At 60.5% G+C, this 26,154-nt stretch overlaps 3 protein-coding genes, 1 non-coding gene and 1 pseudogene across 7 annotated transcripts in view; 2 read left to right on the top strand and 3 right to left on the bottom strand.

Annotated features, from left to right (window-relative positions):
• The window catches only part of LOC102945014 (zinc finger protein 883-like), a 705,100-nt gene that overhangs the window by 344,858 nt on the left and 334,088 nt on the right, over nt 1-26,154 (bottom strand). The window lies entirely within an intron of this gene.
• Nucleotides 1-26,154, top strand: part of LOC102934537 — a 1,094,240-nt pseudogene that overhangs the window by 825,496 nt on the left and 242,590 nt on the right.
• The window catches only part of LOC102933291 (zinc finger protein OZF), a 1,218,290-nt gene that overhangs the window by 1,103,555 nt on the left and 88,581 nt on the right, over nt 1-26,154 (bottom strand). The window lies entirely within an intron of this gene.
• The window catches only part of LOC114018488, a 213,020-nt gene that overhangs the window by 173,054 nt on the left and 13,812 nt on the right, over nt 1-26,154 (top strand). For both annotated transcript variants that reach the window (XM_043537472.1, XM_043537473.1), the window contains exons 4-6: nt 20,160-20,182; nt 21,495-21,610; nt 21,912-21,944. In XM_043537472.1, the coding sequence (XP_043393407.1) occupies nt 20,160-20,182; nt 21,495-21,610; nt 21,912-21,944 (172 nt within the window). The remainder of the gene's footprint in view (nt 1-20,159; nt 20,183-21,494; nt 21,611-21,911; nt 21,945-26,154) is intronic.
• On the bottom strand, nt 16,860-16,931 carry TRNAM-CAU. Its single transcript has one exon. It is a non-coding gene; the product is annotated as a tRNA-Met (tRNA).

Here is a 26,154-nt window from a genome sequence, read left to right as displayed (position 1 = left end):
GGGGAATACTTCACTGCGGTTTTACCGTTTCCACTTGCTAAACTCCCGCCCAACCTTCTGGGCTCCTAGAGCAGGGTCCTGAGCCTGAGCCGAGACACGTACACTGCAAATTTACAGCCCAAGCCGCTGTCCTGGATTAATGTGATATCTGCACCCCACTTTTGGGCCCCACAGCTTGAGCTCCAGGAGTCCACGTCAGGTGACCCAGGCCAGCCCTGCTGCCACCTTTATCCCGGGAGAGAGGGACTCTACGGGGACGTCTCCATTGCAGTGTCAGCCCAGGGGTGGCAGGCTGTGCTCAAAGCAGCACCCTGGAAGCCCCATAGTCACCACTTTCATAGAATTAAGGTAGGATTTGTACGAAGTCGGCCTGGCGAGCTATCATTGTAAAAGTCGTGATCTGTTGAGGGCTAATACCTGGGTGGATGGTGTGTGCTAGCCTGGTCTGGGAAGTGGTGGAGTTTTGCTCTGGGTGCGTTTTTAAACACGAAGTGTAAGGAGGGTCTGAATGACCTTCCCCCTCACATCTAGTCATGAGCTGGGGCAAAGACTTCAGGAACAGACCGTGTTTACATAGACAGGCCTCCTCTGCCTAGATATGCAGCAAGTATCCTTTGTACAAAACAAACAAACAAAATATAAAGGTAATTCTTCGGTTTTCCTGCAGTCAGGCAAAAAAATTGTGAAAAGAAAGGGGCATTTTTAAGCAATCATCTGTCCCCACCCAGGGGCCGGGGAATGTTTATTTTCTTTTTTAGACACTTTCTGGGCAAGCTGGTGCCAGTGGAAGAAAACCCAGAACGCCCTAGGTCCCCTGTCGCAACAAAACATTGTGTCCTGTGTTTGTCTTGTTGTTCCTGTTATTTTGGTGGATATTGTAAATTCTTCAGGCGTGACACCCCCTTTTAATTGGGCATGTCGTGCTGCCCCTTTCGGGGCCAAGGGATAATGTACCCTAATTCAACCTCTTCCACCCCCACTCCACCACCTCCTTCCAAATTGTCTGTGACACCCCCATCCCCACGGTGGTCTACCCCCATCCAGAGGTTCTTAATGCAACTGGTTTATAAATGACTATCGCTCTGTTCCCCGCTGACTGGTCTCTCAGTAGAAGATTTCCTAACTGTTCTCAAAAAAAGAAAAGGAGGACTTGTGGCACCTTAGAGACTAACCAATTTATTTGAGCATGAGCTTTCGTGAGCTACAGCTCACTTCATCGGATGTATACTGTGGAAATTGCAGAAGACATTATACACACACAGAGACCATGAAACAATACCTCCTCCCACCCCACTCTCCTGCTGGTAATAGCTTATCTAAAGTGATCACTCTCCTTACAATGTGTATGATAATCAAGTTGGGCCATTTCCAGCCCAAATCCAGGTTTTCTCACCCTCCGCCCCCCCCCACACACAAACTCACTCTCCTGCTGGTAATAGCCCATCCAAAGTGACCCACCCCGGCTCTCCTGCTGGTAATAGCTCACCTTAAGTGATCACTCTGGTTACAGTGTGTATGGTAACAGCCATTGTTTCATCTTCTCTGTGTATATAAATCTCCCCACTGTATTTTCCACTGCATGCATCCGATGAAGTGAGCTGTAGCTCACGAAAGTTTATGCTCAAATAAATTGGTTAGTCTCTAAGGTGCCACAAGTCCTCCTGTTCTTTTTGCAAATACAGACTAACACGGCTGCTACCCTGAAACCTGTCAGTATTAAACAGTAACTATTTTAAAAACCCTTTTCTGCTTATCCCAATAATTCAATCAAAGTGCGTTTTAGGCTTAATATAAAAGTGGTGAGAAAAGGTCAATCCGTTATAAAGAGTAGATTAAAGACTAAATTAAGCATTTAAAATAATGTTAAATATAACAAATGTGTTTTGACTTTATAAGGGGGGGGCGCACTCGGAGGCTTGCTTTGTGAACGGGGTCATAGAATCATAGAATCATAGAATATCAGGGTTGGAAGGGACCCCAGAAGGTCATCTAGTCCAACCCCCTGCTCAAAGCAGGGCCAACCCCCAACTAAATCATCCCAGCCAGGGCTTTGTCAAGCCTGACCTTAAAAACCTCTAAGGAAGGAGATTCTACCACCTCCCTAGGTAACACAATCCAGTGTTTCACCACCCTCCTAGTGAAAAAGTTTTTCCTAATATCCAACCTAAACCTCCCCCACTGCAACTTGAGACCATTACTCCTTGTTCTGTCATCAGCTACCACTGAGAACAGTCTAGATCCATCCTCTTTGGAATCCCCTTCCAGGTAGTTGAAAGCAGCTATCAAATCCCCCCTCATTCTTCTCTTCCGCAGACTAAACAACCCCAGCTCCCTCAGCCTCTCCTCATAAGTCATGTGCTCTAGACCCCTAATCATTTTTGTTGCCCTTCGGTGGACTCTCTCCAATTTATCCACGTCCTTCTTGTAGTGTGGGGCCCAAAACTGGACACAGTACTCCAGATGAGGCCTCACCAATGTCGAATAGAGGGGAACGATCACGTCCCTCGATCTGCTCGCTATGCCCCTACTTATACAGCCCAAAATGCCATTGGCCTTCTTGGCAACAAGGGCACACTGCTGACTCATATCCAGCTTCTCGTCCACTGTCACCCCTAGGTCCTTTTCCGCAGAACTGCTGCCGAGCCATTCGGTCCCTAGTCTGTAGCTGTGCATTGGATTCTTCCATCCTAAGTGCAGGACCCTGCACTTATCCTTATTGAACCTCATCAGATTTCTTTTGGCCCAATCCTCCAATTTGTCCAGGTCCTTCTGTATCCTATCCCTCCCCTCCAGCGTAACTACCACTCCTCCCAGTTTAGTGTCATCTGCAAATTTGCTGAGAGTGCAATCCACACCATCCTCCAGTTCATTAATGAAGATATTGAACAAAACCGGCCCCAGGACCGACCCCTGGGGCACTCCACTTGACACCGGCTGCCAACTAGACATGGAGCCATTGATCACTCCCCGTTGAGCCCGACAATCTAGCCAGCTTTCTACCCACCTTATAGTGCATTCATCCAGCCCATACTTCTTTAACTTGCTGGCAAGAATACTGTGGGAGACCGTGTCAAAAGCTTTGCTAAAGTCAAGAAACAATACATCCACTGCTTTCCCTTCATCCACAGAACCAGTAATCTCATCATAAAAGGCGATTAGATTAGTCAGGCATGACCTTCCCTTGGTGAATCCATGCTGACTGTTCCTGATCACTTTCCTCTCATGTAAGTGCTTCAGGATTGATTCTTTGAGGACCTGCTCCATGATTTTTCCAGGGACTGAGGTGAGGCTGACTGGCCTGTAGTTCCCAGGATCCTCCTTCTTCCCTTTTTTAAAGATTGGCACTACATAGCCTTACATAAATTACAGGTCACCAATTTAAAAAGTTTGAGAACCACTGGGTTACACAGGGAAAGGGGAGAGAGAGACACTGAAAAGGGCCTGCAGGGGAAATACCTGGGGAGAGAGGTTGCCAGCTCCCAAATCCACCCCACTCCATGTACTGTCCCATCCCTGGGCTGATCACCCCAGTGCTGTGGGCCTGGATCTCCAAAGCCCAGGACATCACAAATCCCCCTCTCTGCCAAGGGCAGAGGCGATTCCTTCATGCCAGGCCCCTGCCTCACTGAATAATTGCACACATTCATTGGTGCTCCTCTCCCCTGCTCCTTTCTGTAACCCTTCTGCCAGTTGCAGTCGGCAGCAACGCTGCCCGGGTTCAATATCTAGGGATTCCTTTTCAACAACACAACAAAGAACCCGCTCGAGCCCCGACCCAGTAACCGGGGACCAGGGCCGCCCAGAGGATTCAGGGGGCCTGGCATCTTCGGCGGCGGGGGTCCTTCCGCTCTGGGTCTTCGGGGCACTTCGCCGAAGGCAGGGAGCGGAAGAACCCCTTGCCGCCGAAGAGCTGGAGCGGAGGCAGGTCTTCGGCGGTGGGTCCTTCACTCCGGGTGTGTTCGGCGGCACTGAAGGACCCGCAGCCGCAGTGCCGCCAAAATCTCTCGTGGGGGCCCCTGAAAACTCTCGTGGGGGCCTGGGGCAAATTGCCCCACTTGCCCCCGCCCCCCAGCTGGGTGGCCCTGCCTGGGACAATTCCACACCACCCCCTGGGTGCCTCTAGAGGGAATGCTTCCCCACTCACAAGCACCGAGTCTGAGGCTGTGTCTACGCTCCCAATGCCAACGACGGGTTCCGCTCGATAACGATCCACAGCCGTGCAGGCTGACACCCGTTCGTTTTCATCCTCGGGCTCAGGAAAACCACAAAAGCCTCTTCTTTTGTAGTGGGCCAGGCAAAAATAAGGTGACACTAAATTATCCTAGGTTTAGGCGGGATATTAGGAAACACTTTTTCCCTAGGAGGGTGGTGAAACACTGGAATGGGTTCCCTAGAGAGGTGGTGGAATCTCCTTCCTTAGATATTTTTAAGGTCAGGCTTGACAAAGCCCTGGCTGGGATGATTTAGTTGGGGGTTGGCCCTGCTTTGAGCAGGGGGTCGGACTAGATACCTCCTGAGGGCCCTTCCCACCTGGATCTTCTATGATTCGATGATTCTGATTGCTTAAAGCAGGTTTAGGGGGCTGCGTATTTTTGAAAGAAAAAAGCGATACTGAAAAAAGGAACACAGACAAAAATTGTCGGTAAAGGCTAATGTCCTGAATGGGAACTCAGCAGCGGTTTGTAACTGGGGGAGGCGTACGGTCTGAATGTGTATGACCCGACCCCGTCCCCCGCTCCCTCCCCGCCTAGCAGGAGGGCTTGGCACTCTCTCTGTGCATCGGTGTGATGGCTGAGCGGTTGACCAAGCAGTGACAATGCAAGGCGGTTCCCTGAGTAGGTTGCACTCCTGAGGAGATTCTGTGCACGATATTTTAAAATTCTGCACATTTTATTTGTCAATAAATACATGTGGAGACTCCAGCACGGCAGTGAGGAGCACAGGCTGCTGGATGAAAGGAGGTGGGAGATCACCCTGCAGTCCCCTCTCCCCACCTGGGAAACAGACTTCGTGGCGAGGCTGCACCCCCTGCTGCCTACACCAGGAGCCCAAACCGACTCCCCAGAACTGCTCAGGAGGGGTGCGTGACCACTCTTGTGGCTTCCCTTTGCTCCCGCCCATCAGAAAGCCATTTTTCCTGCAGGGAAGCAAAGAAATCTACGGGGGGACATGAATTCTGCACGTGCGCAGTGGCGCAGAATTCCCCCCGGAGTAAAGTTTGAATCTTGCAGGTGGCTTTGCAGAGTATGAATCAGGCTGCCTGTGCCCCGGAAATACCACCCTGCTCTTCCAGGAAAAAAGACCCTCCTGCAAAAGAAGTCACATGACTGGGGTTGTAGCTAAGGCTCCTGGGTATTGTAAAAGTCGTGGACAGGTCATGGCCCCCGACCTATACCATAAATACCCCTGATTGAATCTTGGGGGGGGGGAATGTGGGGGGCCCACAGCACAAGGTGCGGGGAGGGGAAGCTCCAGGGGGTCCACTGTGCCACTGGGGAGGGGGAAGTCCCAGGGGCCCCCTGTCACTCTGGCCACTGCTGGGGGGCCCTCTGCTACTCTGGCTGCCCTGGGACAGCTGCCGGGAGCCACGGAGCTCTGGCTGGGGAGAGCCGCATTGGCCACTGCTCAGGCCGTCCCCAGAGCCAGCCGCCCGGGGCCGTCCCAGCAGCGGCCGGTGTGGCTGCCCCCCAGGGCCGCCTGAGCAGCTGGCTCCGGGCGATTTAAAAGGGCCCAGGGGCCCCTGCCGCCACTCCCGGGGCTAAAGTGGCTTCCTGCCCACCCTTGCCCAGGCGGAGCGCCCCTCCCAGCAGCGTCTGGCACATCCCTGCAGCCCCTGGGGGGGTGTCTCCGGCACCCTGCCCCTGCGCCGAGCGCCAATTCTGCCACTGTAAAGCTGCGGCCAATGGGAGCTGCAGGGGTGGGGCCTGTGGGCAGCGGTGCCCGGAGACCCTCCGCCCCCCTCCCCCCCACTTTGGAGCTGCTGCCAGATGCGGGTGCGGGTCACTTTCAGGAGCCACCCAAGAGAAGTGCCAAACCCCAACCCTCTGCCCCAGCCCAGATCCCACACCCCACCCACACCCAAACTCCCTCCCAGAGCCTGCCAGTGTCCCCCCCCGCACCCCAACCCCCTGCCCCAGCCCAGATCCCTCACCCCACCCACACCCAAACTCCCTCCCAGAGCCTGCCAGTGTCCCCCCCCGCCCCCCAACCCTCTGCCCCAGCCCAGATCCCTCACCCCACCCACACCCAAACTCCCTCCCAGAGCCTGCCAGTGTCCCCCCCCGCACCCCAACCCTCTGCCCCAGCCCAGATCCCACCCCCCACCCACACCCAAACTCCCTCCCAGAGCCTGCCAGTGTCCCCCCCGCACCCCATCCCCTGCCCCAGCCCAGATCCCACCCCCCACCCACATCCAAACTCCCTCCCAGAGCCTGCCAGTGTCCCCCCCGCACCCCATCCCCTGCCCCAGCCCAGATCCCTCACCCCACCCACACCCAAACTCCCTCCCAGAGCCTGCCAGTGTCCCCCCCCGCCCCCCAACCCCCTGCCCCAGCCCAGATCCCTCACCCCACCCACACCCAAACTCCCTCCCAGAGCCTGCCAGTGTCCCCCCCACCCCCAACCCCCTGCCCCAGCCCAGATCCCTCACCCCACCCACACCCAAACTCCCTCCCAGAGCCTGCCAGTGTCCCCCCCTGCACCCCAACCCCCTGCCCCAGCCCAGAGCCCTCACCCCACCCACACCCAAACTCCCTCCCAGAGCCTGCCAGTGTCCCCCCCCCCCGCACCCCAACCCCCTGCCCCAGCCCAGAGCCCACCCCCCACCCACACCCAAACTCCCTCCCAGAGCCTGCCAGTGTCCCCCCCCCCCGCACCCCAACCCCCTGCCCCAGCCCAGAGCCCACACCCCACCCACACCCAAACTCCCTCCCAGAGCCTGCCAGTGTCCCCCCTCCCCCGCACCCCAACCCCCTGCCCCAGCCCAGATCCCTCACCCCACCCACACCCAAACTCCCTCCCAGAGCCTGCCAGTGTCCCCCCCCGCCCCCCAACCCCCTGCCCCAGCCCAGATCCCTCACCCCACCCACACCCAAACTCCCTCCCAGAGCCTGCCAGTGTCCTCCCCCCGCACCCCAACCCCCTGCCCCAGCCCAGATCCCTCACCCCACCCACACCCAAACTCCCTCCCAGAGCCTGCCAGTGTCCCCCCGCCACCCCCAACCCTCTGCCCCAGCCCAGATCCCTCACCCCACCCACACCCAAACTCCCTCCCAGAGCCTGCCAGTGTCCTCCCCCCGCACCCCAACCCCCTGCCCCAGCCCAGAGCCCTCACCCCACCCACACCCAAACTCCCTCCCAGAGCCTGCCAGTGTCCCCCCCCCCGCCCCCCAACCCCCTGCCCCAGCCCAGATCCCTCACCCCACCCACACCCAAACTCCCTCCCAGAGCCTGCCAGTGTCCCCCCCCCGCCCCCCAACCCCCTGCCCCAGCCCAGATCCCTCACCCCACCCACACCCAAACTCCCTCCCAGAGCCTGCCAGTGTCCCCCCCCCGCACCCCCATCCCCTGCCCCAGCCCAGATCCCTCACCCCACCCACACCCAAACTCCCTCCCAGAGCCTGCCAGTGTCCCCCCCCCGCCCCCCAACCCCCTGCCCCAGCCCAGATCCCTCACCCCACCCACACCCAAACTCCCTCCCAGAGCCTGCCAGTGTCCCCCCCCGCCCCCCAACCCCCTGCCCCAGCCCAGAGCCCTCACACCACCCACACCCAAACTCCCTCCCAGAGCCTGCCAGTGTCCCCCCCCTGCATCCCCATCCCCTGCCCCAGCCCAGATCCCTCACCCCACCCACACCCAAACTCCCTCCCAGAGCCTGCCAGTGTCCCCCCCCGCACCCCAACCCTCTGCCCCAGCCCAGATCCCTCACCCCACCCACACCCAAACTCCCTCCCAGAGCCTGCCAGTGTCCCCCCCCACACCCCAACCCCCTGCCCCAGCCCAGATCCCTCACCCCACCCACACCCAAACTCCCTCCCAGAGCCTGCCAGTGTCCCCCCCCGCACCCCAACCCCCTGCCCCAGCCCAGATCCCTCACCCCACCCACACCCAAACTCCCTCCCAGAGCCTGCCAGTGTCCCCCCCTGCACCCCCACCCCCTGCCCCAGCCCAGATCCCTCACCCCACCCACACCCAAACTCCCTCCCAGAGCCTGCCAGTGTCCCCCCCCCGCCCCCCAACCCCCTGCCCCAGCCCAGATCCCTCACCCCACCCACACCCAAACTCCCTCCCAGAGCCTGCCAGTGTCCCCCCCCTGCACCCCAACCCCCTGCCCCAGCCCATAGCCCACCCCCCTCCTGCACCCAAACTCCCTCCCAGAGCCTGCCAGTGTCCTCCCCCCACCCCCCAACCCCCTGCCCCAGCCCAGAGCCCACCCCCCACCCACACCCAAACTCCCTCCCAGAGCCTGCCAGTGTCCTCCCCGCACCCCAACCCCCTGCCCCAGCCCAGATCCCTCACCCCACCCACACCCAAACTCCCTCCCAGAGCCTGCCAGTGTCCCCCCCCGCCCCCCAACCCCCTGCCCCAGCCCAGATCCCTCACCCCACCCACACCCAAACTCCCTCCCAGAGCCTGCCAGTGTCCTCCCCCCGCACCCCAACCCCCTGCCCCAGCCCAGATCCCTCACCCCACCCACACCCAAACTCCCTCCCAGAGCCTGCCAGTGTCCCCCCCCTGCACCCCCACCCCCTGCCCCAGCCCAGATCCCTCACCCCACCCACACCCAAACTCCCTCCCAGAGCCTGCCAGTGTCCCCCCCCCGCCCCCCAACCCCCTGCCCAGCCCAGATCCCTCACCCCACCCACACCCAAACTCCCTCCCAGAGCCTGCCAGTGTCCTCCCCCCGCACCCCAACCCCCTGCCCCAGCCCAGAGCCCTCACCCCACCCACACCCAAACTCCCTCCCAGAGCCTGCCAGTGTCCCCCCCCCGCCCCCCAACCCCCTGCCCCAGCCCAGATCCCTCACCCCACCCACACCCAAACTCCCTCCCAGAGCCTGCCAGTGTCCCCCCCCCGCACCCCCATCCCCTGCCCCAGCCCAGATCCCTCAACCCACCCACACCCAAACTCCCTCCCAGAGCCTGCCAGTGTCCCCCCCCCGCCCCCCAACCCCCTGCCCCAGCCCAGATCCCTCACCCCACCCACACCCAAACTCCCTCCCAGAGCCTGCCAGTGTCCCCCCCTGCCCCCCAACCCCCTGCCCCAGCCCAGATCCCTCACCCCACCCACACCCAAACTCCCTCCCAGAGCCTGCCAGTGTCCCCCCCGCCCCCAACCCCCTGCCCCAGCCCAGAGCCCTCACACCACCCACACCCAAACTCCCTCCCAGAGCCTGCCAGTGTCCTCCCCCCGCACCCCAACCCCCTGCCCCAGCCCACAGCCCTCACACCACCCACACCCAAACTCCCTCCCAGAGCCTGCCAGTGTCCCCCCCCCGCCCCCCCACCCCCGGCCCCAGCCCAGATCCCTCACCCCACCCCCACCCAAACTCCCTCCCAGAGCCTGCCAGTGTCCCCCCCCGCCCCCCAACCCCCTGCCCCAGCCCAGATCCCTCACCCCACCCACACCCAAACTCCCTCCCAGAGCCTGCCAGTGTCCCCCCCCGCCCCCCAACCCTCTGCCCCAGCCCAGATCCCTCACCCCACCCACACCCAAACTCCCTCCCAGAGCCTGCCAGTGTCCCCCCCCGCCCCCCAACCCCCTGCCCCAGCCCAGATCCCTCACCCCACCCACACCCAAACTCCCTCCCAGAGCCTGCCAGTGTCCCCCCCCGCCCCCCAACCCTCTGCCCCAGCCCAGATCCCTCACCCCACCCACACCCAAACTCCCTCTCAGAGCCTGCCAGTGTCCCCCCCCGCCCCCCAACCCCCTGCCCCAGCCCAGATCCCTCACCCCACCCACACCCAAACTCCCTCCCAGAGCCTGCCAGTGTCCCCCCCCCCGCCCCCCAACCCCCTGCCCCAGCCCAGATCCCTCACCCCACCCACACCCAAACTCCCTCCCAGAGCCTGCCAGTGTCCCCCCCCGCACCCCAATCCCCTGCCCCAGCCCAGATCCCACCCCCCACCCACATCCAAACTCCCTCCCAGAGCCTGCCAGTGTCCCCCCCCCGCACCCCAACCCCCTGCCCCAGCCCAGAGCTCACCCCCCTCCTGCACCCAAACTCCCTCCCAGAGCCTGCCAGTGTCCCCCCCCCGCACCCCAACCCTCTGCCCCAGCCCAGATCCCTCACCCCACCCACACCCAAACTCCCTCCCAGAGCCTGCCAGTGTCCCCCCCGCCCCCAACCCCCTGCCCCAGCCCAGAGCCCACCCCCCACCCACACCCAAACTCCCTCCCAGAGCCTGCCAGTGTCCCCCCCGCCCCCAACCCCCTGCCCCAGCCCAGAGCCCTCACCCCACCCACACCCAAACTCCCTCCCAGAGCCTGCCAGTGTCCCCCCCCCCGCACCCCAACCCCCTGCCCCAGCCCAGAGCCCACCCCCCACCCACACCCAAACTCCCTCCCAGAGCCTGCCAGTGTCCCCCCCGCCCCCAACCCCCTGCCCCAACCCAGATCCCTCACCCCACCCACACCCAAACTCCCTCCCAGAGCCTGCCAGTGTCCCCCCCCGTACCCCAACCCCCTGCCCCAGCCAAGAGCCCACCCCACCCACACCCAAACTCCCTCCCAGAGCCTGCCAGTGTCCCCCCCGCACCCCAACCCCCTGCCCCAGCCCAGAGCCCACCCCCCTCCTGCACCCAAACTCCCTCCCAGAGCCTGCCAGTGTCCCCCCCCGCACCCCAACCCCCTGCCCTAGCCCAGATCCCTCACCCCACCCACACCGAAACTCCCTCCCAGAGCCTGCCAGTGTCCCCCCCCGCACCCCAACCCCCTGCCCCAGCCCAGATCCCTCACCCCACCCACACCCAAACTCCCTCCCAGAGCCTGCCAGTGTCCCCCCCCTGCACCCCAACCCCCTGCCCCAGGACAGATCCCTCACCCCACCCACACCCAAACTCCCTCCCAGAGCCTGCCAGTGTCCCCCCCGCCCCCAACCCCCTGCCCCAGCCCAGATCCCTCACCCCACCCACACCCAAACTCCCTCCCAGAGCCTGCCAGTGTCCCCCCCCTGCACCCCAACCCCCTGTCCCAGCCCAGATCCCTCACCCCACCCACACCCAAACTCCCTCCCAGAGCCTGCCAGTGTCCCCCCCCGCCCCCCAACCCCCTGTCCCAGCCCAGATCCCTCACCCCACCCACACCCAAACTCCCTCCCAGAGCCTGCCAGTGTCCCCCCCCACCCCCAACCCCCTGCCCCAGCCCAGAGCCCTCACCCCACCCACACCCAAACTCCCTCCCAGAGCCTGCCAGTGTCCCCCCCTGCACCCCAACCCCCTGCCCCAGCCCAGATCCCTCACCCCACCCACACCCAAACTCCCTCCCAGAGCCTGCCAGTGTCCCCCCCCGCACCCCAAACCCCTGCCCCAGCCCAGATCCCTCACCCCACCCACACCCAAACTCCCTCCCAGAGCCTGCCAGTGTCCCCCCCCCGAACCCCAACCCCCTGTCCCAGCCCAGATCCCTCACCCCACCCACACCCAAACTTCCTCCCAGAGCCTGCCAGTGTCCCCCCCGCACCCCAACCCTCTGCCCCAGCCCAGAGCCCACCCCCCAACCACACCCAAACTCCCTCCCAGAGCCTGCCAGTGTCCCCCCCCCGCACCCCAACCCCTTGCCCCAGCCCAGATCCCTCACCCCACCCACACCCAAACTCCCTCCCAGAGCCTGCCAGTGTCCCCCCCCGCACCCCAACCCCCTGCCCCAGCCCAGATCCCCCACCCCACCCACACCCAAACTCCCTCCCAGAGCCTGCCAGTGTCCCCCCCCGCACCCCAACCCCCTGCCCCAGCCCAGATCCCTCACCCCACCCACACCCAAAATCCCTCCCAGAGCCTGCCAGTGTCCCCCCCCGCACCCCATCCCCCTGCCCCAGCCCAGATCCCTCACCCCACCCACACCCAAACTCCCTCCCAGAGCCTGCCAGTGTCCCCCCCCGCACCCCCACCCCCTGCCCCAGCCCAGATCCCTCACCCCACCCACACCCAAACTCCCTCCCAGAGCCTGCCAGTGTCCCCCCCCCGCACCCTCACCCCCTGCCCCAGCCCAGATCCCTCACCCCACCCACACCCAAACTCCCTCCCAGAGCCTGCCAGTGTCCCCCCCCCGCACCCCAACCCCCTGCCCCAGCCCAGATCCCTCACCCCACCCACACCCAAACTCCCTCCCAGAGCCTGCCAGTGTCCCCCCCCGCACCCCAACCCCCTGCCCCAGCCCAGATCCCTCACCCCACCCACACCCAAACTCCCTCCCAGAGCCTGCCAGTGTCCCCCCCGCCCCCCACCCCCTGCCCCAGCCCAGATCCCTCACCCCACCCACACCCAAACTCCCTCCCAGAGCCTGCCAGTGTCCCCCCCGCACCCCAACCCCCTGCCCCAGCCCAGATCCCTCACCCCACCCACACCCAAACTCCCTCCCAGAGCCTGCCAGTGTCCCCCCCCGCACCCCAAACCCCTGCCCCAGCCCAGATCCCTCACCCCACCCACACCCAAACTCCCTCCCAGAGCCTGCCAGTGTCCCCCCCGCACCCCAACCCCCTGCCCCAGCCCAGATCCCTCACCCCACCCACACCCAAACTCCCTCCCAGAGCCTGCCAGTGTCCCCCCCCGCCCCCAACCCCCTGCCCCAGCCCACAGCCCTCACCCCACCCACACCCAAACTCCCTCCCAGAGCCTGCCAGTGTCCCCCCCCGCACCCCAACCCCCTGCCCCAGCCCAGATCCCTCACCCCACCCACACCCAAACTCCCTCCCAGAGCCTGCCAGTGTCCCCCCCCGCATCCCAACCCCCTGCCCCAGCCCAGATCCCCCACCCCACCCACACCCAAACTCCCTCCCAGAGCCTGCCAGTGTCCCCCCCGCCCCCCAAGCCCCTGCCCCAGCCCAGATCCCTCACCCCACCCACACCCAAACTCCCTCCCAGAGCCAGCCAGTGTCCCCCCCCCGCACCCCAACCCCCTGCCCTAGCCCAGATCCCTCACCCCACCCACACCCAAACTCCCTCCCAGAGCCTGCCAGTGTCCCCCCCCGCCCCCCAACCCCCTGCCCCAGCCCAGATCCCACCCCCCTCCTGCACCCAAACTCCCTCCCAGAGCCTGCCAGTGTCCTCCCCCCGCACCCCAACCCCTTGCCCCAGCCCAGAGCCCTCACCCCACCCACACCCAAACTCCCTCCCAGAGCCTGCCAGTGTCCCCCCCCGCACCCCAACCCCCTGCCCCAGCCCACAGCCCTCACACCACCCACACCCAAACTCCCTCCCAGAGCCTGCCAGTGTCCCCCCCCCCGCCCCCAACCCCCTGCCCCAGCCCAGATCCCTCACCCCACCCACACCCAAACTCCCTCCCAGAGCCTGCCAGTGTCCTCCCCCCGCACCCCATCCCCTGCCCCAGCCCAGATCCCTCACCCCACCCACACCCAAACTCCCTCCCAGAGCCTGCCAGTGTCCCCCCCCGCACCCCACCCCCTGCCCCAGCCCAGATCCCTCACCCCACCCACACCCAAACTCCCTCCCAGAGCCTGCCAGTGTCCTCCCCCCGCACCCCAACCCCCTGCCCCAGCCCAGAGCCCACCCCCCTCCTGCACCCAAACTCCCTCCCAGAGCCTGCCAGTGTCCCCCCCTGCACCCCAACCCTCTGCCCCAGCCCAGATCCCTCACCCCACCCACATCCAAACTCCCTCCCAGAGCCTGCCAGTGTCCCCCTCCCTGCCCCCCAACCCCCTGCCCCAGCCCAGAGCCCTCACCCCACCCACACCCAAACTCCCTCCCAGAGCCTGCCAGTGTCCCCCCCCGCACCCCAACCCCCTGCCCCAGCCCAGATCCCTCACCCCACCCACACCCAAACTCCCTCCCAGAGCCTGCCAGTGTCCTCCCCCCGCCCCCCCAACCCCCTGCCCCAGCCCAGAGCCCTCACCCCACCCACACCCAAACTCCCTCCCAGAGCCTGCCAGTATCCCCCCGCTGCACCCCAACCCCCTGCCCTAGCCCAGATCCCACCCCCCACCCACACCCAAACTCCCTCCCAGAGCCTGCCAGTGTCCCCCCCCACACCCCAACCCCCTGCCCCAGCCCAGAGCCCTCACACCACCCACACCCAAACTCCCTCCCAGAGCCTGCCAGTGTCCCCCCCCACACCCCAACCCCCTGCCCCAGCCCAGATCCCTCACCCCACCCACACCCAAACTCCCTCCCAGAGTCTGCCAGTGTCCCCCCCGCCCCCAACCCCCTGCCCCAGCCCAGAGCCCACCCCCCCCCTGCACCCCAACCCTCTGCCCCAGCCCAGATCCCTCACCCCACCCACACCCAAACTCCCTCCCAGAGCCTGCCAGTGTCCCCCCCCTGCACCCCAACCCCCTGCCCCAGCCCAGATCCCTCACCCCACCCACACCCAAACTCCCTCCCAGAGCCTGCCAGTGTCCCCCCCCCCTGCACCCCCATCCCCCTGCCCCAGCCCAGATCCCACCCCCCACCCACACCCAAACTCCCTCCCAGAGCCTGCCAGTGTCCCCCCCCCGCCCCCAACCCCCTGCCCCAGCCCAGAGCCCTCACCCCACCCACACCCAAACTCCCTCCCAGAGCCTGCCAGTGTCCCCCCCCGCACCCCAACCCCCTGCCCCAGCCCAGATCCCACCCCCCCTCCTGCACCCAAACTCCCTCCCAGAGCCTGCCAGTGTCCCCCCCCGCCCCCAACCCCCTGCCCCAGCCCAGAGCCCTCACCCCACCCACATCCAAACTCCCTCCCAGAGCCTGCCAGTGTCCCCCCCCGCACCCCAACCCCCTGCCCCAGCCCAGATCCCTCACCCCACCCACACCCAAACTCCCTCCCAGAGTCTGCCAGTGTCCCCCCCGCACCCCAACCCCCTGCCCCAGCCCAGAGCCCTCACCCCACCCACACCCAAACTCCCTCCCAGAGCCTGCCAGTGTCCTCCCCCCGCACCCCAACCCCCTGCCCCAGCCCAGATACCTCACCCCACCCACACCCAAACTCCCTCCCAGAGCCTGCCAGTGCCCCCCCCGCACCCCATCCCCTGCCCCAGCCCAGATCCCACCCACACCCAAACTCCCTCCCAGAGCCTGCCAGTGTCCCCCCCCGCACCCCAACCCCCTGCCCCAGCCCAGATCCCTCACCCCACCCACACCCAAACTCCCTCCCAGAGCCTGCCAGTGCCCCCCCCCGCACCCCAACCCCCTGCCCCAGCCCAGATCCCTCACCCCACCCACACCCAAACTCCCTCCCAGAGTCTGCCAGTGTCCCCCCCCGCACCCCAACCCCCTGTCCCAGCCCAGATCCCTCACCCCACCCACATCCAAACTCCCTCCCAGAGTCTGCCAGTGTCCCCCCCCGCACCCCAACCCCCTGTCCCAGCCCAGATCCCGCACCCCACCCACACCCAAACTCCCTCCCAGAGCCTGCCAGTGTCCCCCCCCGCACCCCAACCCTCTGCCCCAGCCCAGATCCCTCACCCCACCCACACCCAAACTCCCTCCCAGAGCCTGCCAGTGTCCCCCCCCACACCCCAACCCCCTGCCCCAGCCCAGATCCCTCACCCCACCCACACCCAAACTCCCTCCCAGAGCCTGCCAGTGTCCCCCCCCGCACCCCAACCCCCTGCCCCAGCCCAGATCCCTCACCCCACCCACACCCAAACTCCCTCCCAGAGCCTGCCAGTGTCCCCCCCTGCACCCCCACCCCCTGCCCCAGCCCAGATCCCTCACCCCACCCACACCCAAACTCCCTCCCAGAGCCTGCCAGTGTCCCCCCCCCCCCCCCCAACCCCCTGCCCCAGCCCAGATCCCTCACCCCACCCACACCCAAACTCCCTCCCAGAGCCTGCCAGTGTCCCCCCCCTGCACCCCAACCCCCTGCCCCAGCCCATAGCCCACCCCCCTCCTGCACCCAAACTCCCTCCCAGAGCCTGCCAGTGTCCTCCCCCCACCCCCCAACCCCCTGCCCCAGCCCAGATCCCTCACCCCACCCACATCCAAACTCCCTCCCAGAGCCTGCCAGTGTCCCCCCCCGCACCCCAACCCCCTGCCCCAGCCCAGATCCCTCACCCCACCCACACCCAAACTCCCTCCCAGAGCCTGCCAGTTTCCCCCCCCACACCCCAACCCCCTGCCCCAGCCCAGATCCCTCACCCCACCCACACCCAAACTCCCTCCCAGAGCCTGCCAGTGTCCCCCCCCCGCACCCCAACCCTCTGCCCCAGCCAAGAGCCCACCCCACCAACACCCAAACTCCCTCCCAGAGCCTGCCAGTGTCCCCCCCCCGCACCCCCATCCCCTGCCCCAGCCCAGATCCCTCACCCCACCCACACCCAAACTCCCTCCCAGAGCCTGCCAGTGTCCCCCCCCCGCACCCCCACCCCCTGCCCCAGCCCAGAGCCCACCCCCCTCCTGCACCCAAACTCCCTCCCAGAGCCTTAGGCAGAGCTATGGGGGTGCTGGGGGGAAGGGGAGGGAGAGGGGAGGAAGGGGGCAGGACTTGGACCCATTCTGGGCACCGCCAGAACTTATATAAACCTGGCCACCCTGAGCCGGAGCCGGTCCTTGCAGAGCTGTCTCCTGACGGGAGGGGACTCTGGGGGAGAGGGTGGCTGCTGGGGTTTATTCCTGCCTTTCAGGACCGGGGAAGGGTCACACAGGGCGAGAAGGAATAGAGGGAGGCTGAACCCTTTCCGGGGCAGTCGGCAAGAAAACCCGAGCTAGCAGAGGATGGTTTCGATCCATCGACCTCTGGGTTATGGGCCCAGCACGCTTCCGCTGCGCCACTCTGCTGGGAGCTCCCCACGGCGGGGCAGGGGAGAGCTGTGGCCAGGGGATTTAGGCGCTTTCTAGGAAGGGGCTTGTACACGGTGCCCGGTCTCCAAAGCCGAACTCAGAGGCCAAAACCGGCCCCCTTCCCCTTGCTTTTCTCCCGAGACGATCCAGCCGGTCTCCTGCCCCCCCAGGCTGTGTGTGTGTGTGGGGGGCGTTTCCCCGATTCCCCGAGTGTCCCAACCCCCCTGCGAGGGGCCGGTGGGGCAGGGCCAGGCCCGGGGAGGAGCTGCCCCTTCCTGCCCCCCCGCCCCAGCCCCGGAGCCTTTGTGTGTTTGCAGCGGGGCCATGGAGCCAGGGGATGGGGGAGCTGGGGGGGGTCAGAGCCAGAGCTGGGGGGGTCAGAGCCGGAGCTGGGGGAGGGGGGGGGGGGCTGGTGCCGGGGATTCTTGGAGCTGGGAGTTTGGGGCGAGTCGATTTACGGGGTGGGGGGGGCGGAGCTGGCGATTGGGGGGGATGTTTGCGGGGGGGGGGGGGGGCTCCATGTTCAGATCTGGCCCCGCGGGAGCATTGGGGGTTGGAGCTGGGACTGTCTGAAGTTGGCTGCTTGGGATGTGAGCGAGCCCCCACCCCCCCGGGAGACGTGGGGCGCTGGGGGTCGGTCTGCACCCAGCCGGGGGGCCCTGCGTTTCCTCGGGAAAAGCTGGTCCGTGTTTCACCCCGTCTCCTCTCAGTCTGAGCCCCCCCCCACCCCCCCGACTCCGTACAGGAGTCTGCAGGGCAGGACGGGGCCCTGAAATCTGACAGCCCTTTGTAGCAGTTTCCTCTCCTCTCCCCCCATCTTCCAGGAGCTGCCACAGAAGCATCGGGCCCCTCCGGGCAAAGAGAGAGAAGCCGCCAAAGCCGAGGAGCAGCGGCAAAGCCAGGAGCTGCTGGTGGGTGCCCAGGGCCCCTGCCACTGCGGTTTGCCTGGCATAAGAACGACACGGCGAATGCAGGGCCCACCCGGCCAGCCTCAGCCAGGGACCCGTCCCCACCGGAGCCCAGGGTCCGACCCGGGGGTGGCACGGTGCCCGCAGGGTGCAGGAGGCCGCTGGGCAGGAGCGGGGCAGTCTGTGCGAGCCCAGAGCCCCTGCCCACGGGCTGTCTGCACGTCACAGTGACCGGGGAGCCTTTCCCGCACCGGGGGGATGGGGAGGAAATGTGGGCTGCAGAGATGGAGGATTTGGCTCAGTGCAAGTTGATGAGGTTTTGGGGGGAAGTGTCCCTCCTGTGGGTGATGTACAGCTCACCCCGGCCCTTATCCCTCCTCTCTTCCTGGGATAAACGAACTTCCCACCCCCCACCGCAAGAGATCTTGTGTTCTAGTAAATAACTCTGTCACCCGCCCCGAGGCGCATTTATGATTCTCCCCAGTTGCCGTGCAGATGAATGTCCGTGCGGATAAATGCAAAGTAACGCACATTGGAAAAAGTCATATCAATTATGCACGGAAAATGACGGGGTCTAAATTAGCTGTTGCCACTCAAGAAAGAGATCTTGGCATCACGGTTCACATTTCTCTAGAAAAATCCACTCAAGGTGCAGCGTCGGTCAAAAAAGCAAACAGACCATTGGGAATCATGAAGAAAGGGAGAGATAATAAGACAGAAAACATCCGATTGCCTCTCTATAAATCCATGGTCTCCTGCGAACAAAAAGCTTCCACCCCACATGAGCAGCAGCTGTCGGTGGGAGAGCGCTCCTGCCGACAACGTGCTGTTCACCCCAGCACTTTTCGTGGGTCAAAATTTGTCACTGGGGTGTGTGTTTTTTAACACCCCTGAATGACAAGTTGTGCCGACGAAGTACCGAGGTAGAGAAAGCCTGAGGCTGTTCAACTTGGAAAAGAGACAACTAAGTGGGGGGGATAGGATAGAGGTCTATAAAATCATGACTGGTGTGGCAAAAGTAAAGAAGGACGTGTTATTTACTCCTTCCTATAACACATGCACGAGGGGTCACCCCGTGAAATGAATAGGCAGCAGGTTTAAAACAAACAAAAGGAAGTATTTTTTCACACACTGCACAGTCAACCTGGGGAACTCCTTGCCAGAGGATGTTGAAGGCCAGGACAAGAACAGGGTTCAAAAAAGAGCAAAATAAGTTCATGGAGGATAGGTCCATCAGGGGCTATAAGCCACTATGGGCAGGGATGGTGTCCCTAGCTTCTGTTTGCCAGAAGCTGGAAATGGGCGACAGGGGATGGATCACTTGGTGATGACCTGTTCTGTTCATGTCCTCTGGGGCAGCTGGCATTGGTCACTGTCGGAAGACAGGACACTGGGCTAGATGGTCCTTTGGTCTGACCCAGTATGTCTTGTCTTATGTTCTGTGTTCCTCTGTTACTGAGCCGCCCTCTCCCTGTTGCAGAGCCAGATGGCAGCCGAGAGGGAGAAGATGGTCTGGGAGTGGCAGGAGCTGCGAGGGTTTCTGGCGGAGCAGGAGCAGCGGCTGCTGTCCCGGCTGGAAGAGCTAGAGAGAGCCATTGTCCAGAGAAGGGATGCGGGCGTCTGCCGACTGTCCCGGGAGATTTCCCTGATCGGGGAGCGGGGAGGAGAGAGGGGGCAGCCGCCGCTGAGCCAACCCCTGCAGGTCAGGCTGTCGTTGCAATGATCACACACAGCGTTCCTATAGGAGCGTCTCCGCCCCAGACCCCAAAGCACTTTACAAAGGGGGGTCGGGGCAATTATCCCTATGGGACAAAGGGGGAAACTGAGGCACAGGGCGGGGCAGAGCCCTGGACAAAGTGAGTCTGGCAGCGGCGCCAGGGATGGGTCCTGGGAGTCCTGGATGCTGCAGCCCCAAGGCCTTCTCTCCTGGAAATGTCTGTCTGCATTTTCACTTGGAGGATGAAATCCCCTCCCCCACCATGCTGAGGTCCTGAGCCAGGCCTAAGGCCCCACTCACACCAGGTTAATGGGTTCAGTGGGGCCAGGGGCCTTCTGGGTCTCTCAGCACTGGAGGAATTGGGTTCTCAATGCAGAGAAATATCTTCTGCCTGTAAAGTGCCTGGGGAGAAGGTTTCCTCAGTGGCGACCTGCCAGCAATAGGGGAAAGTCCCTGGTAGGGGGTGGCAGCTGCTCTGGGAATGTAAACCTGAAATTCCCCTAGTACCCGAGGCTTCAGTGGTGACTCCCCTGCAGAGCAGGAGGCCTCCCCACCCAGGGACATGCCCCCTGACTGCCTCCTCTTTCTCTCCCTCTTTAGGGTGCTGGGAGCACTGGGGGCAGGTAAGTCCTGGGCTCCACTTTGCTCCCCGTCATGGGCCGTTAGGGTTGATAACTGCACTGAATAGGAAGCTGCCCCCTGCCCGTGGAGCATGTGATTCTGCCTCCCGCAGTGGCTGACTCAGGGAGGAGAAGAGCCGTTCACGGTCTGATCGCTCAGGAGGTCCCAGCAGGGCTGCTAGACACAGGGCCGATGGGCCCGACCTGGCCTGTCTCCCGGCCGCATCCCGTGTTCTGAGGGCGCAGAAACTCAGCTTTTGAATTTTTTAAAGTGAATTGCTGGCCCCCCGCATCTCCCCAGCGTAAAGGGAGACAGCGTTGCCTTGCTGGGGCTGCCCGAAGCCGTAGCTCAGAGAGCGTGAACTCTCCTGTCCCCTGTTAATGTCATCGGGGTGTCAAGTGAAGGGAGGACACTTTGATGTCAACATTAAGCATTCCCTGGCTGATCACCTGAGCAGGTGGAAAGGGGAAGGGGAGGGAGTGAAGCCTTTGTGGGGTGGAAATTGGTGGTTGCTGTAGGGAGGGAAGAACAGAGGAGAAACACAAGGACAAGGAAGCAAGAGGGAAATGGAGAAAGGAGGGGAAGAACTATGGGGGGCACTACAGGGGAGTCCAGGAGGGGGTCTGTTTTCCTCCTGAGTGACACTGAGTGTGACAGACAAAGGCTTAGCAAAATACTAAGAATTAAAATTGTATTTCCTATATGAAGGGCAGATTCTCACCTTGTCCTTTGCACGTGGGTGTCCCATGGAGAGCAGTGGGTGTTCTGCTGTGAATGGAGCAGGGCACAGAGTCCTAAACTGACACCCTGGCCCACTGACCATAACGGACAGGGCAATATGACCCTCTCTGCCAAATGAGCTGGATGCCCCAGGGTTACTGCTTCAGCTGAAGGGCTCGGGGGGGGTTGGCATTAAAGGACCCAGGTTCACTCCCTGGTGGAGACCTGAGCTCTGTCTGTGGCCACTGTCAGCATGTAGGACCTGCCCAGGCTTCGGTCTGTGTCTCCTCCCCTTCCACATAATCCCAGTGCTGGTGCCCCTTGTTACTGCAGTCAACCAGCGTGGGGGGTGGCTCAGACCCCACAGAACCAGAGCGTCCCGGAGAAAGCTCCTGAACAATGTCTCCGTTCCTTGCTCTGGTGTCTCCCCACTTCCCATCTCTCTGGGGAGCCCAGGGTTGAGGGCGGGTGACTCACCGTGACAATGACCATCTCGGGCTACAAAGCTCAGATCCAGGTTTCCTGGAGTTTGGGGGTTGTTGGGCTCAGGGTCTGGGGATCAGGCCTATTTCTCACCCCTCCCTCTTTCCCCAGCAGGGAGGACGGGGCGTTTCGGGAGCCGGAGCCAGGGTTTGCGGAGCTGGAGAGGAGACTCAGCGATTTCTCTCTGACAAGTGCCGTCCTGCAGGAGGTGCTGCTGGGATTCAAAGGTGAGTGGGAGTCTGGGGGTGGTGTCTCCTCTGGTTAGAGCGACCCTGGCCCTGGGGAGGAGTCGGGGACTCTCGGGATGTCACTGACCCCAGGCTCCATCTCACAGCCCCAGCTCCGCGAGTCGCCCTTCCCCATGGTGTAGCCATGTGGGGCTGGCTCTGTCTCCAGTGGCTGCATTATCAGCCTCAGATCTCTGTCACCATCTCATAGTTAACAGCAGTTACATTAATAACTAATGGGAACCTCCCCAGGAAAGCGAGGGCCTGAATTCTCTCCTCTCTCTTCCTCTCCTTCCCCTAGAGATGCTGCGACTGGAGCTGGGCAGCGACACAGGTACGTGTCTGTCTCTGACGGGTCATGGGCAGATTTCGGACCAATTACCCTTTTATAGAATCATAGAATATCAGGGTTCGAAGGGCCCTCAGGAGGTCATCTAGTCCAACACCCTGCTCAAAGCAGGACCGATCCCTGACTAAATCATCCCAGCCAGGGCTTTGTCAAGCCTGACCTTAAAAACTTGTAGGGAAGGAGATTCCACCACCTCCCTAGGTAACGCATTCCAGTGCTTCACCACCCTCAGAGTGAAAAAGTTTTTCCTAATATCCAACCTAAATCTCTCCCACTGCAACTTGAGACCATCACTCCTTGTTCTGTCATCTGCTACCACGGAGAACAGTCTAGATCCATCCTCTTTGGAACCCCCTTTCAGGTAGTTGAAAGCAGCTATCAAATCCCCCCTCATTCTTCTCCTCTGCAGACTAAACAATCCCAGTTCCCTCAGCCTCTCCTCATAACTCATGTGTTCCAGTCCCCTCATCATTTTTGTTGCCGTCTGCTGGACTCTTTCCAATGTTTCCACATCCTTCTTGTAGTGTGGGGCCCAAAACTGGACACAGTACTCCACATGAGGCCTCACCAATGTCGAATAGAGGGGAACGATCACGTCCCTCGATCTGCTGGCAATGCCCCTACTTATACATCCCAAAATGCCATTGGCCTTCTTGGCAACAAGGGCACACTGCTGACTCATATCCAGCTTCTCGTCCACTGTCACGCCTAGGTCCTTTTCTGCAGAACTGCTGCCGAGCCATTCGGTCCCTAGTCTGTAGCGGTGCATTGAATTCTTCTGTCCTAACTGCTGGACTCTGCACTTGTCCTTGTTCAACCTCATCAGATTTCTTTTGGCCCAATCCTCCAATTTGTCTAGGTCTCTCTGTATCCTATCCCTACCCTCCAGGGTATCTACCACTCCTCCCAGTTTAGTGTCATCTGCAAACTTGCTGAGGGTGCAATCCACACCATCCTCCAGATCATTTATGAAGATATTGAACAAAACCGGCCCCAGGACCGACCCCTGGGGCACTCCACTTGACACCGGCTGCCAACTAGACATGGAGCCATTGATCACTACCCGTTGAGCCCGACAATCTAGCCAACTTTCTACCCACCTTGTAGTGCATCCATCCAGCCCATACTTCTTTAACTTGCTGGCAAGAATACTGTGGGAGACAGTGTCAAAAGCTTTGCTAAAGTCAAGGAACAACACGTCCACTGCTTTCCCCTCATCTACAGAGCCAATTATCTCGTCATAGAAGGCAATTAGATTAGTCAGGCATGACTTGCCCTTGGTGAATCCATGCTGACTGTTCCTGATCACTTTCCTCTCCTCGAAGTGCTTCAGAATGGATTCCTTGAGGACCTGCTCCATGATTTTTCTAGGGACTGAGGTGAGGCTGACTGGCCTGTAGTTCCCAGGATCCTCCTGCTTCCCTTTTTTAAAGATGGGCACTACATTAGCCTTTTTCCAGTCGTCCGGGACTTCCCCCGATCGCCATGAGTTTTCAAAGATTCTGGCCAATGGCTGTGCAATCACATCCGCCAACTCCTTTAGCACTCTCGGATGCAGCGCATCCGGCCCCATGGACTTGTGCTCATCCAGCTTTTCTAAATAGTCCCGAACCACTTCTTTCTCCACAGAGAGCTGCTCACCTCCTCCCCATGCTGTGCTGCCCAGGGCAGTAGTCTGGGACCTGACCTTGTTCGTGAAGACAGAGGCAAAAAAAGCATTGAGTACATTAGCTTTTTCCACATCCTCTGTCACGAGGTTGCCTCCCTCATTCAGTAAGGGGCTCACACTTTCCTTGATTTTCTTCTTGTTGCTAATATACCTGAAGAAACACTTCTTGTTACTCTTAACATCTCTTGCTAGCTGCAACTCCAGGTGTGATTTGGCCTTCCTGATTTCACTCCTGCAAGCCCGAGCAATATTTTTATACTCATCCCTGGTCATTTGTCCAATCTTCCACTTCTTGTAAGCTTCTTTTTTGTATTTAAGATCAGCAAGGATTTCACTGTTAAGCCAAGCCGGTCGCCTGCCATATTTACTATTCTTTCTACACATTGGGATGGTTTGTCCCTGTAACCTCAATAAGGATTCTTTAAAATACAGCCAGCTCTCCTGGACTCCTTTCACCCTCATGTTATTCTCCCAGGGGATCTTTCCCACCAGTTCCCTGAGGTAGTCAAAGTCTGCTTTTCTGAAGTCCAGGGTCCGTATTCTGCTGCTCTCCTTTCTTCCTTGTGTCAGGATCCTGAACTCGATTATCTCACGGTCACTGCCTCCCAGGGTCCCATCCACTTTTGCTTCCCCTACTAATTCTTCCAGGTTTGTGAGCAGCAGGTCAAGAAGAGCTCCGCCCCTAGTCGGTTCCTCCAGCACTTCCACCAGGAAATTGTCCCCTACAGTTTCCAAAAACTTCCTGGATTGTCTGTGCATGCTGTATTGCTCTCCCAGCAGATATCAGGTGATTGAAGTCTCCCATGAGAACCAGGGCGTGCGATCTAGTAACTTCTGCGAGTTGCCAGAAGAAAGCCTCGTCCATCTCATCCCCCTGGTCCGGTGGTCTATAGCAGACTCCCACGATGACATCACCCTTGGTGCTCACACTTCTAAACATAATCCTGAAACTCTCAGGTTTTTCTGCAGTTTCATACTTGAGCTCTGAGCAGTCATACTGCTCCCTTACATACAGTGCAACTCCCCCACCTTTTCTGCCCTGCTTGTCCTTCCTGAAGAGTTTATACCCATCCATGACAGTACTCCAGTCATGTGAGTTATCCCACCAAGTCTCTGTTATTCGAATCACATCATAATTCCTTGACTGTGCCAGGACTTCCAGTTCTCCCTGCTTGTTTCCCAGGCTTCGTGCATTTATGTATAGGCACTTGAGATAACCCGCTGATCGCCCCTCTTTCTCAGTATGAGGCAGGAGCCCTCCTCTCTCATGCCCTCCTGCTCGTGCTTCCTCCCGGTGTCCCGCTTCCCCACTTACCTCAGGGCTTTGGTCTCCTTCCCCCGGTGAACCTAGTTTAAAGCCCTCCTCACTAGATTAGCCAGCCTGCTTGCGAAGATGCTCTTCCCTCTCTTCGTTAGGTGGAGCCCGTCTCTGCCTAGCACTCCTCCTTCTTGGAACACCATCCCATGGTCAAAAAATCCAAAGCCTTCTCTCCGACACCACCTGCATAGCCGTTCGCTTTTAGTGACGGGGGATAGCAGCCTCCAGCCCTTGGAAGCTGTGGAACAATGTGAAGAGATGTTACTTTGTTCTTGCACCACTGTATTTTCAGCGGACTTGTCTCTTAAATATTTTAGCTCATCAATGTCACTTAAGCATTTAAAGTTTTTGCAAGATTTTTTTGTCCTCTAATTTTTTGTTGCTTTTACTTTTTTTAAGTATTGCATTGTTTACTAATTAAATTAATTTTAGTCATTTCATTTTGGCATTTTTAATTGCAGTCATATTAAGTGTTTAGTCATTAAGTTTACATAGTCTGATTTTAAAGCTCTTTTTTTGGGTTTTTAAGACCGCTAAGATTTTGACAACTTTTCCTGGTTTTGAATGTCTGCTTGAGACTTTTTTTTACAAAATACAAAGGCTGAGCTCTTTTTGAACATGTATTTGAAAGTTTCCTGGAATGATTTTATACATTTAAGATAGACTCTTAATTTCCCCCCCAATACATTCCTGTTCACCCCGGGATAATTAATTTCTGGGGAACATCTTCAGCAGAGCTAGAATTATTGAAAGGCGTTGCACCAGAGAGTAAAAGCACGGAGGCAGTGGCCTGCGGGGAACAGAGTAAGTTTCATTACTAATCCTGCTCTTTTGAGGGGTCCTTTGAGAAAATAATTTAACTTACAAGCATTTAGAGACTTTAAGAAAGTCACTACTCACTGGAGCAATGGGTCTCTTTAGACTATATTTTAACTGACAAGCCCTTACAGCCTTTGTGAGAAAGGAACAGGATACAACAGAATTTAAAAAATGAAAATTAAGAATCGTGGCTCATCAGTTTGCTTCTTCTGACTTGGGTTGAGGAACCTTGGAGGAGTTGTGATGAGAGACAAACTTGCCAAGTTGATAGATGATTTTCTTTCTTCCCTCTCCCCCATTTTTAAATCCATGTCCCTAAGGCCAAATTTGGCAGAGGTAACTTTGTTCCTACGTTTTCTTGTTCTCCAAGCATGTTCCTAGTACTCTCC

Source organism: Chelonia mydas, chromosome 28 (assembly GCF_015237465.2).
Source record: "Chelonia mydas isolate rCheMyd1 chromosome 28, rCheMyd1.pri.v2, whole genome shotgun sequence".
Classification (NCBI taxonomy): domain Eukaryota; kingdom Metazoa; phylum Chordata; order Testudines; family Cheloniidae; genus Chelonia; species Chelonia mydas.
Note: the sequence above shows the minus strand (reverse complement) of the source record. Positions and strands in the feature narration are given on the sequence as shown.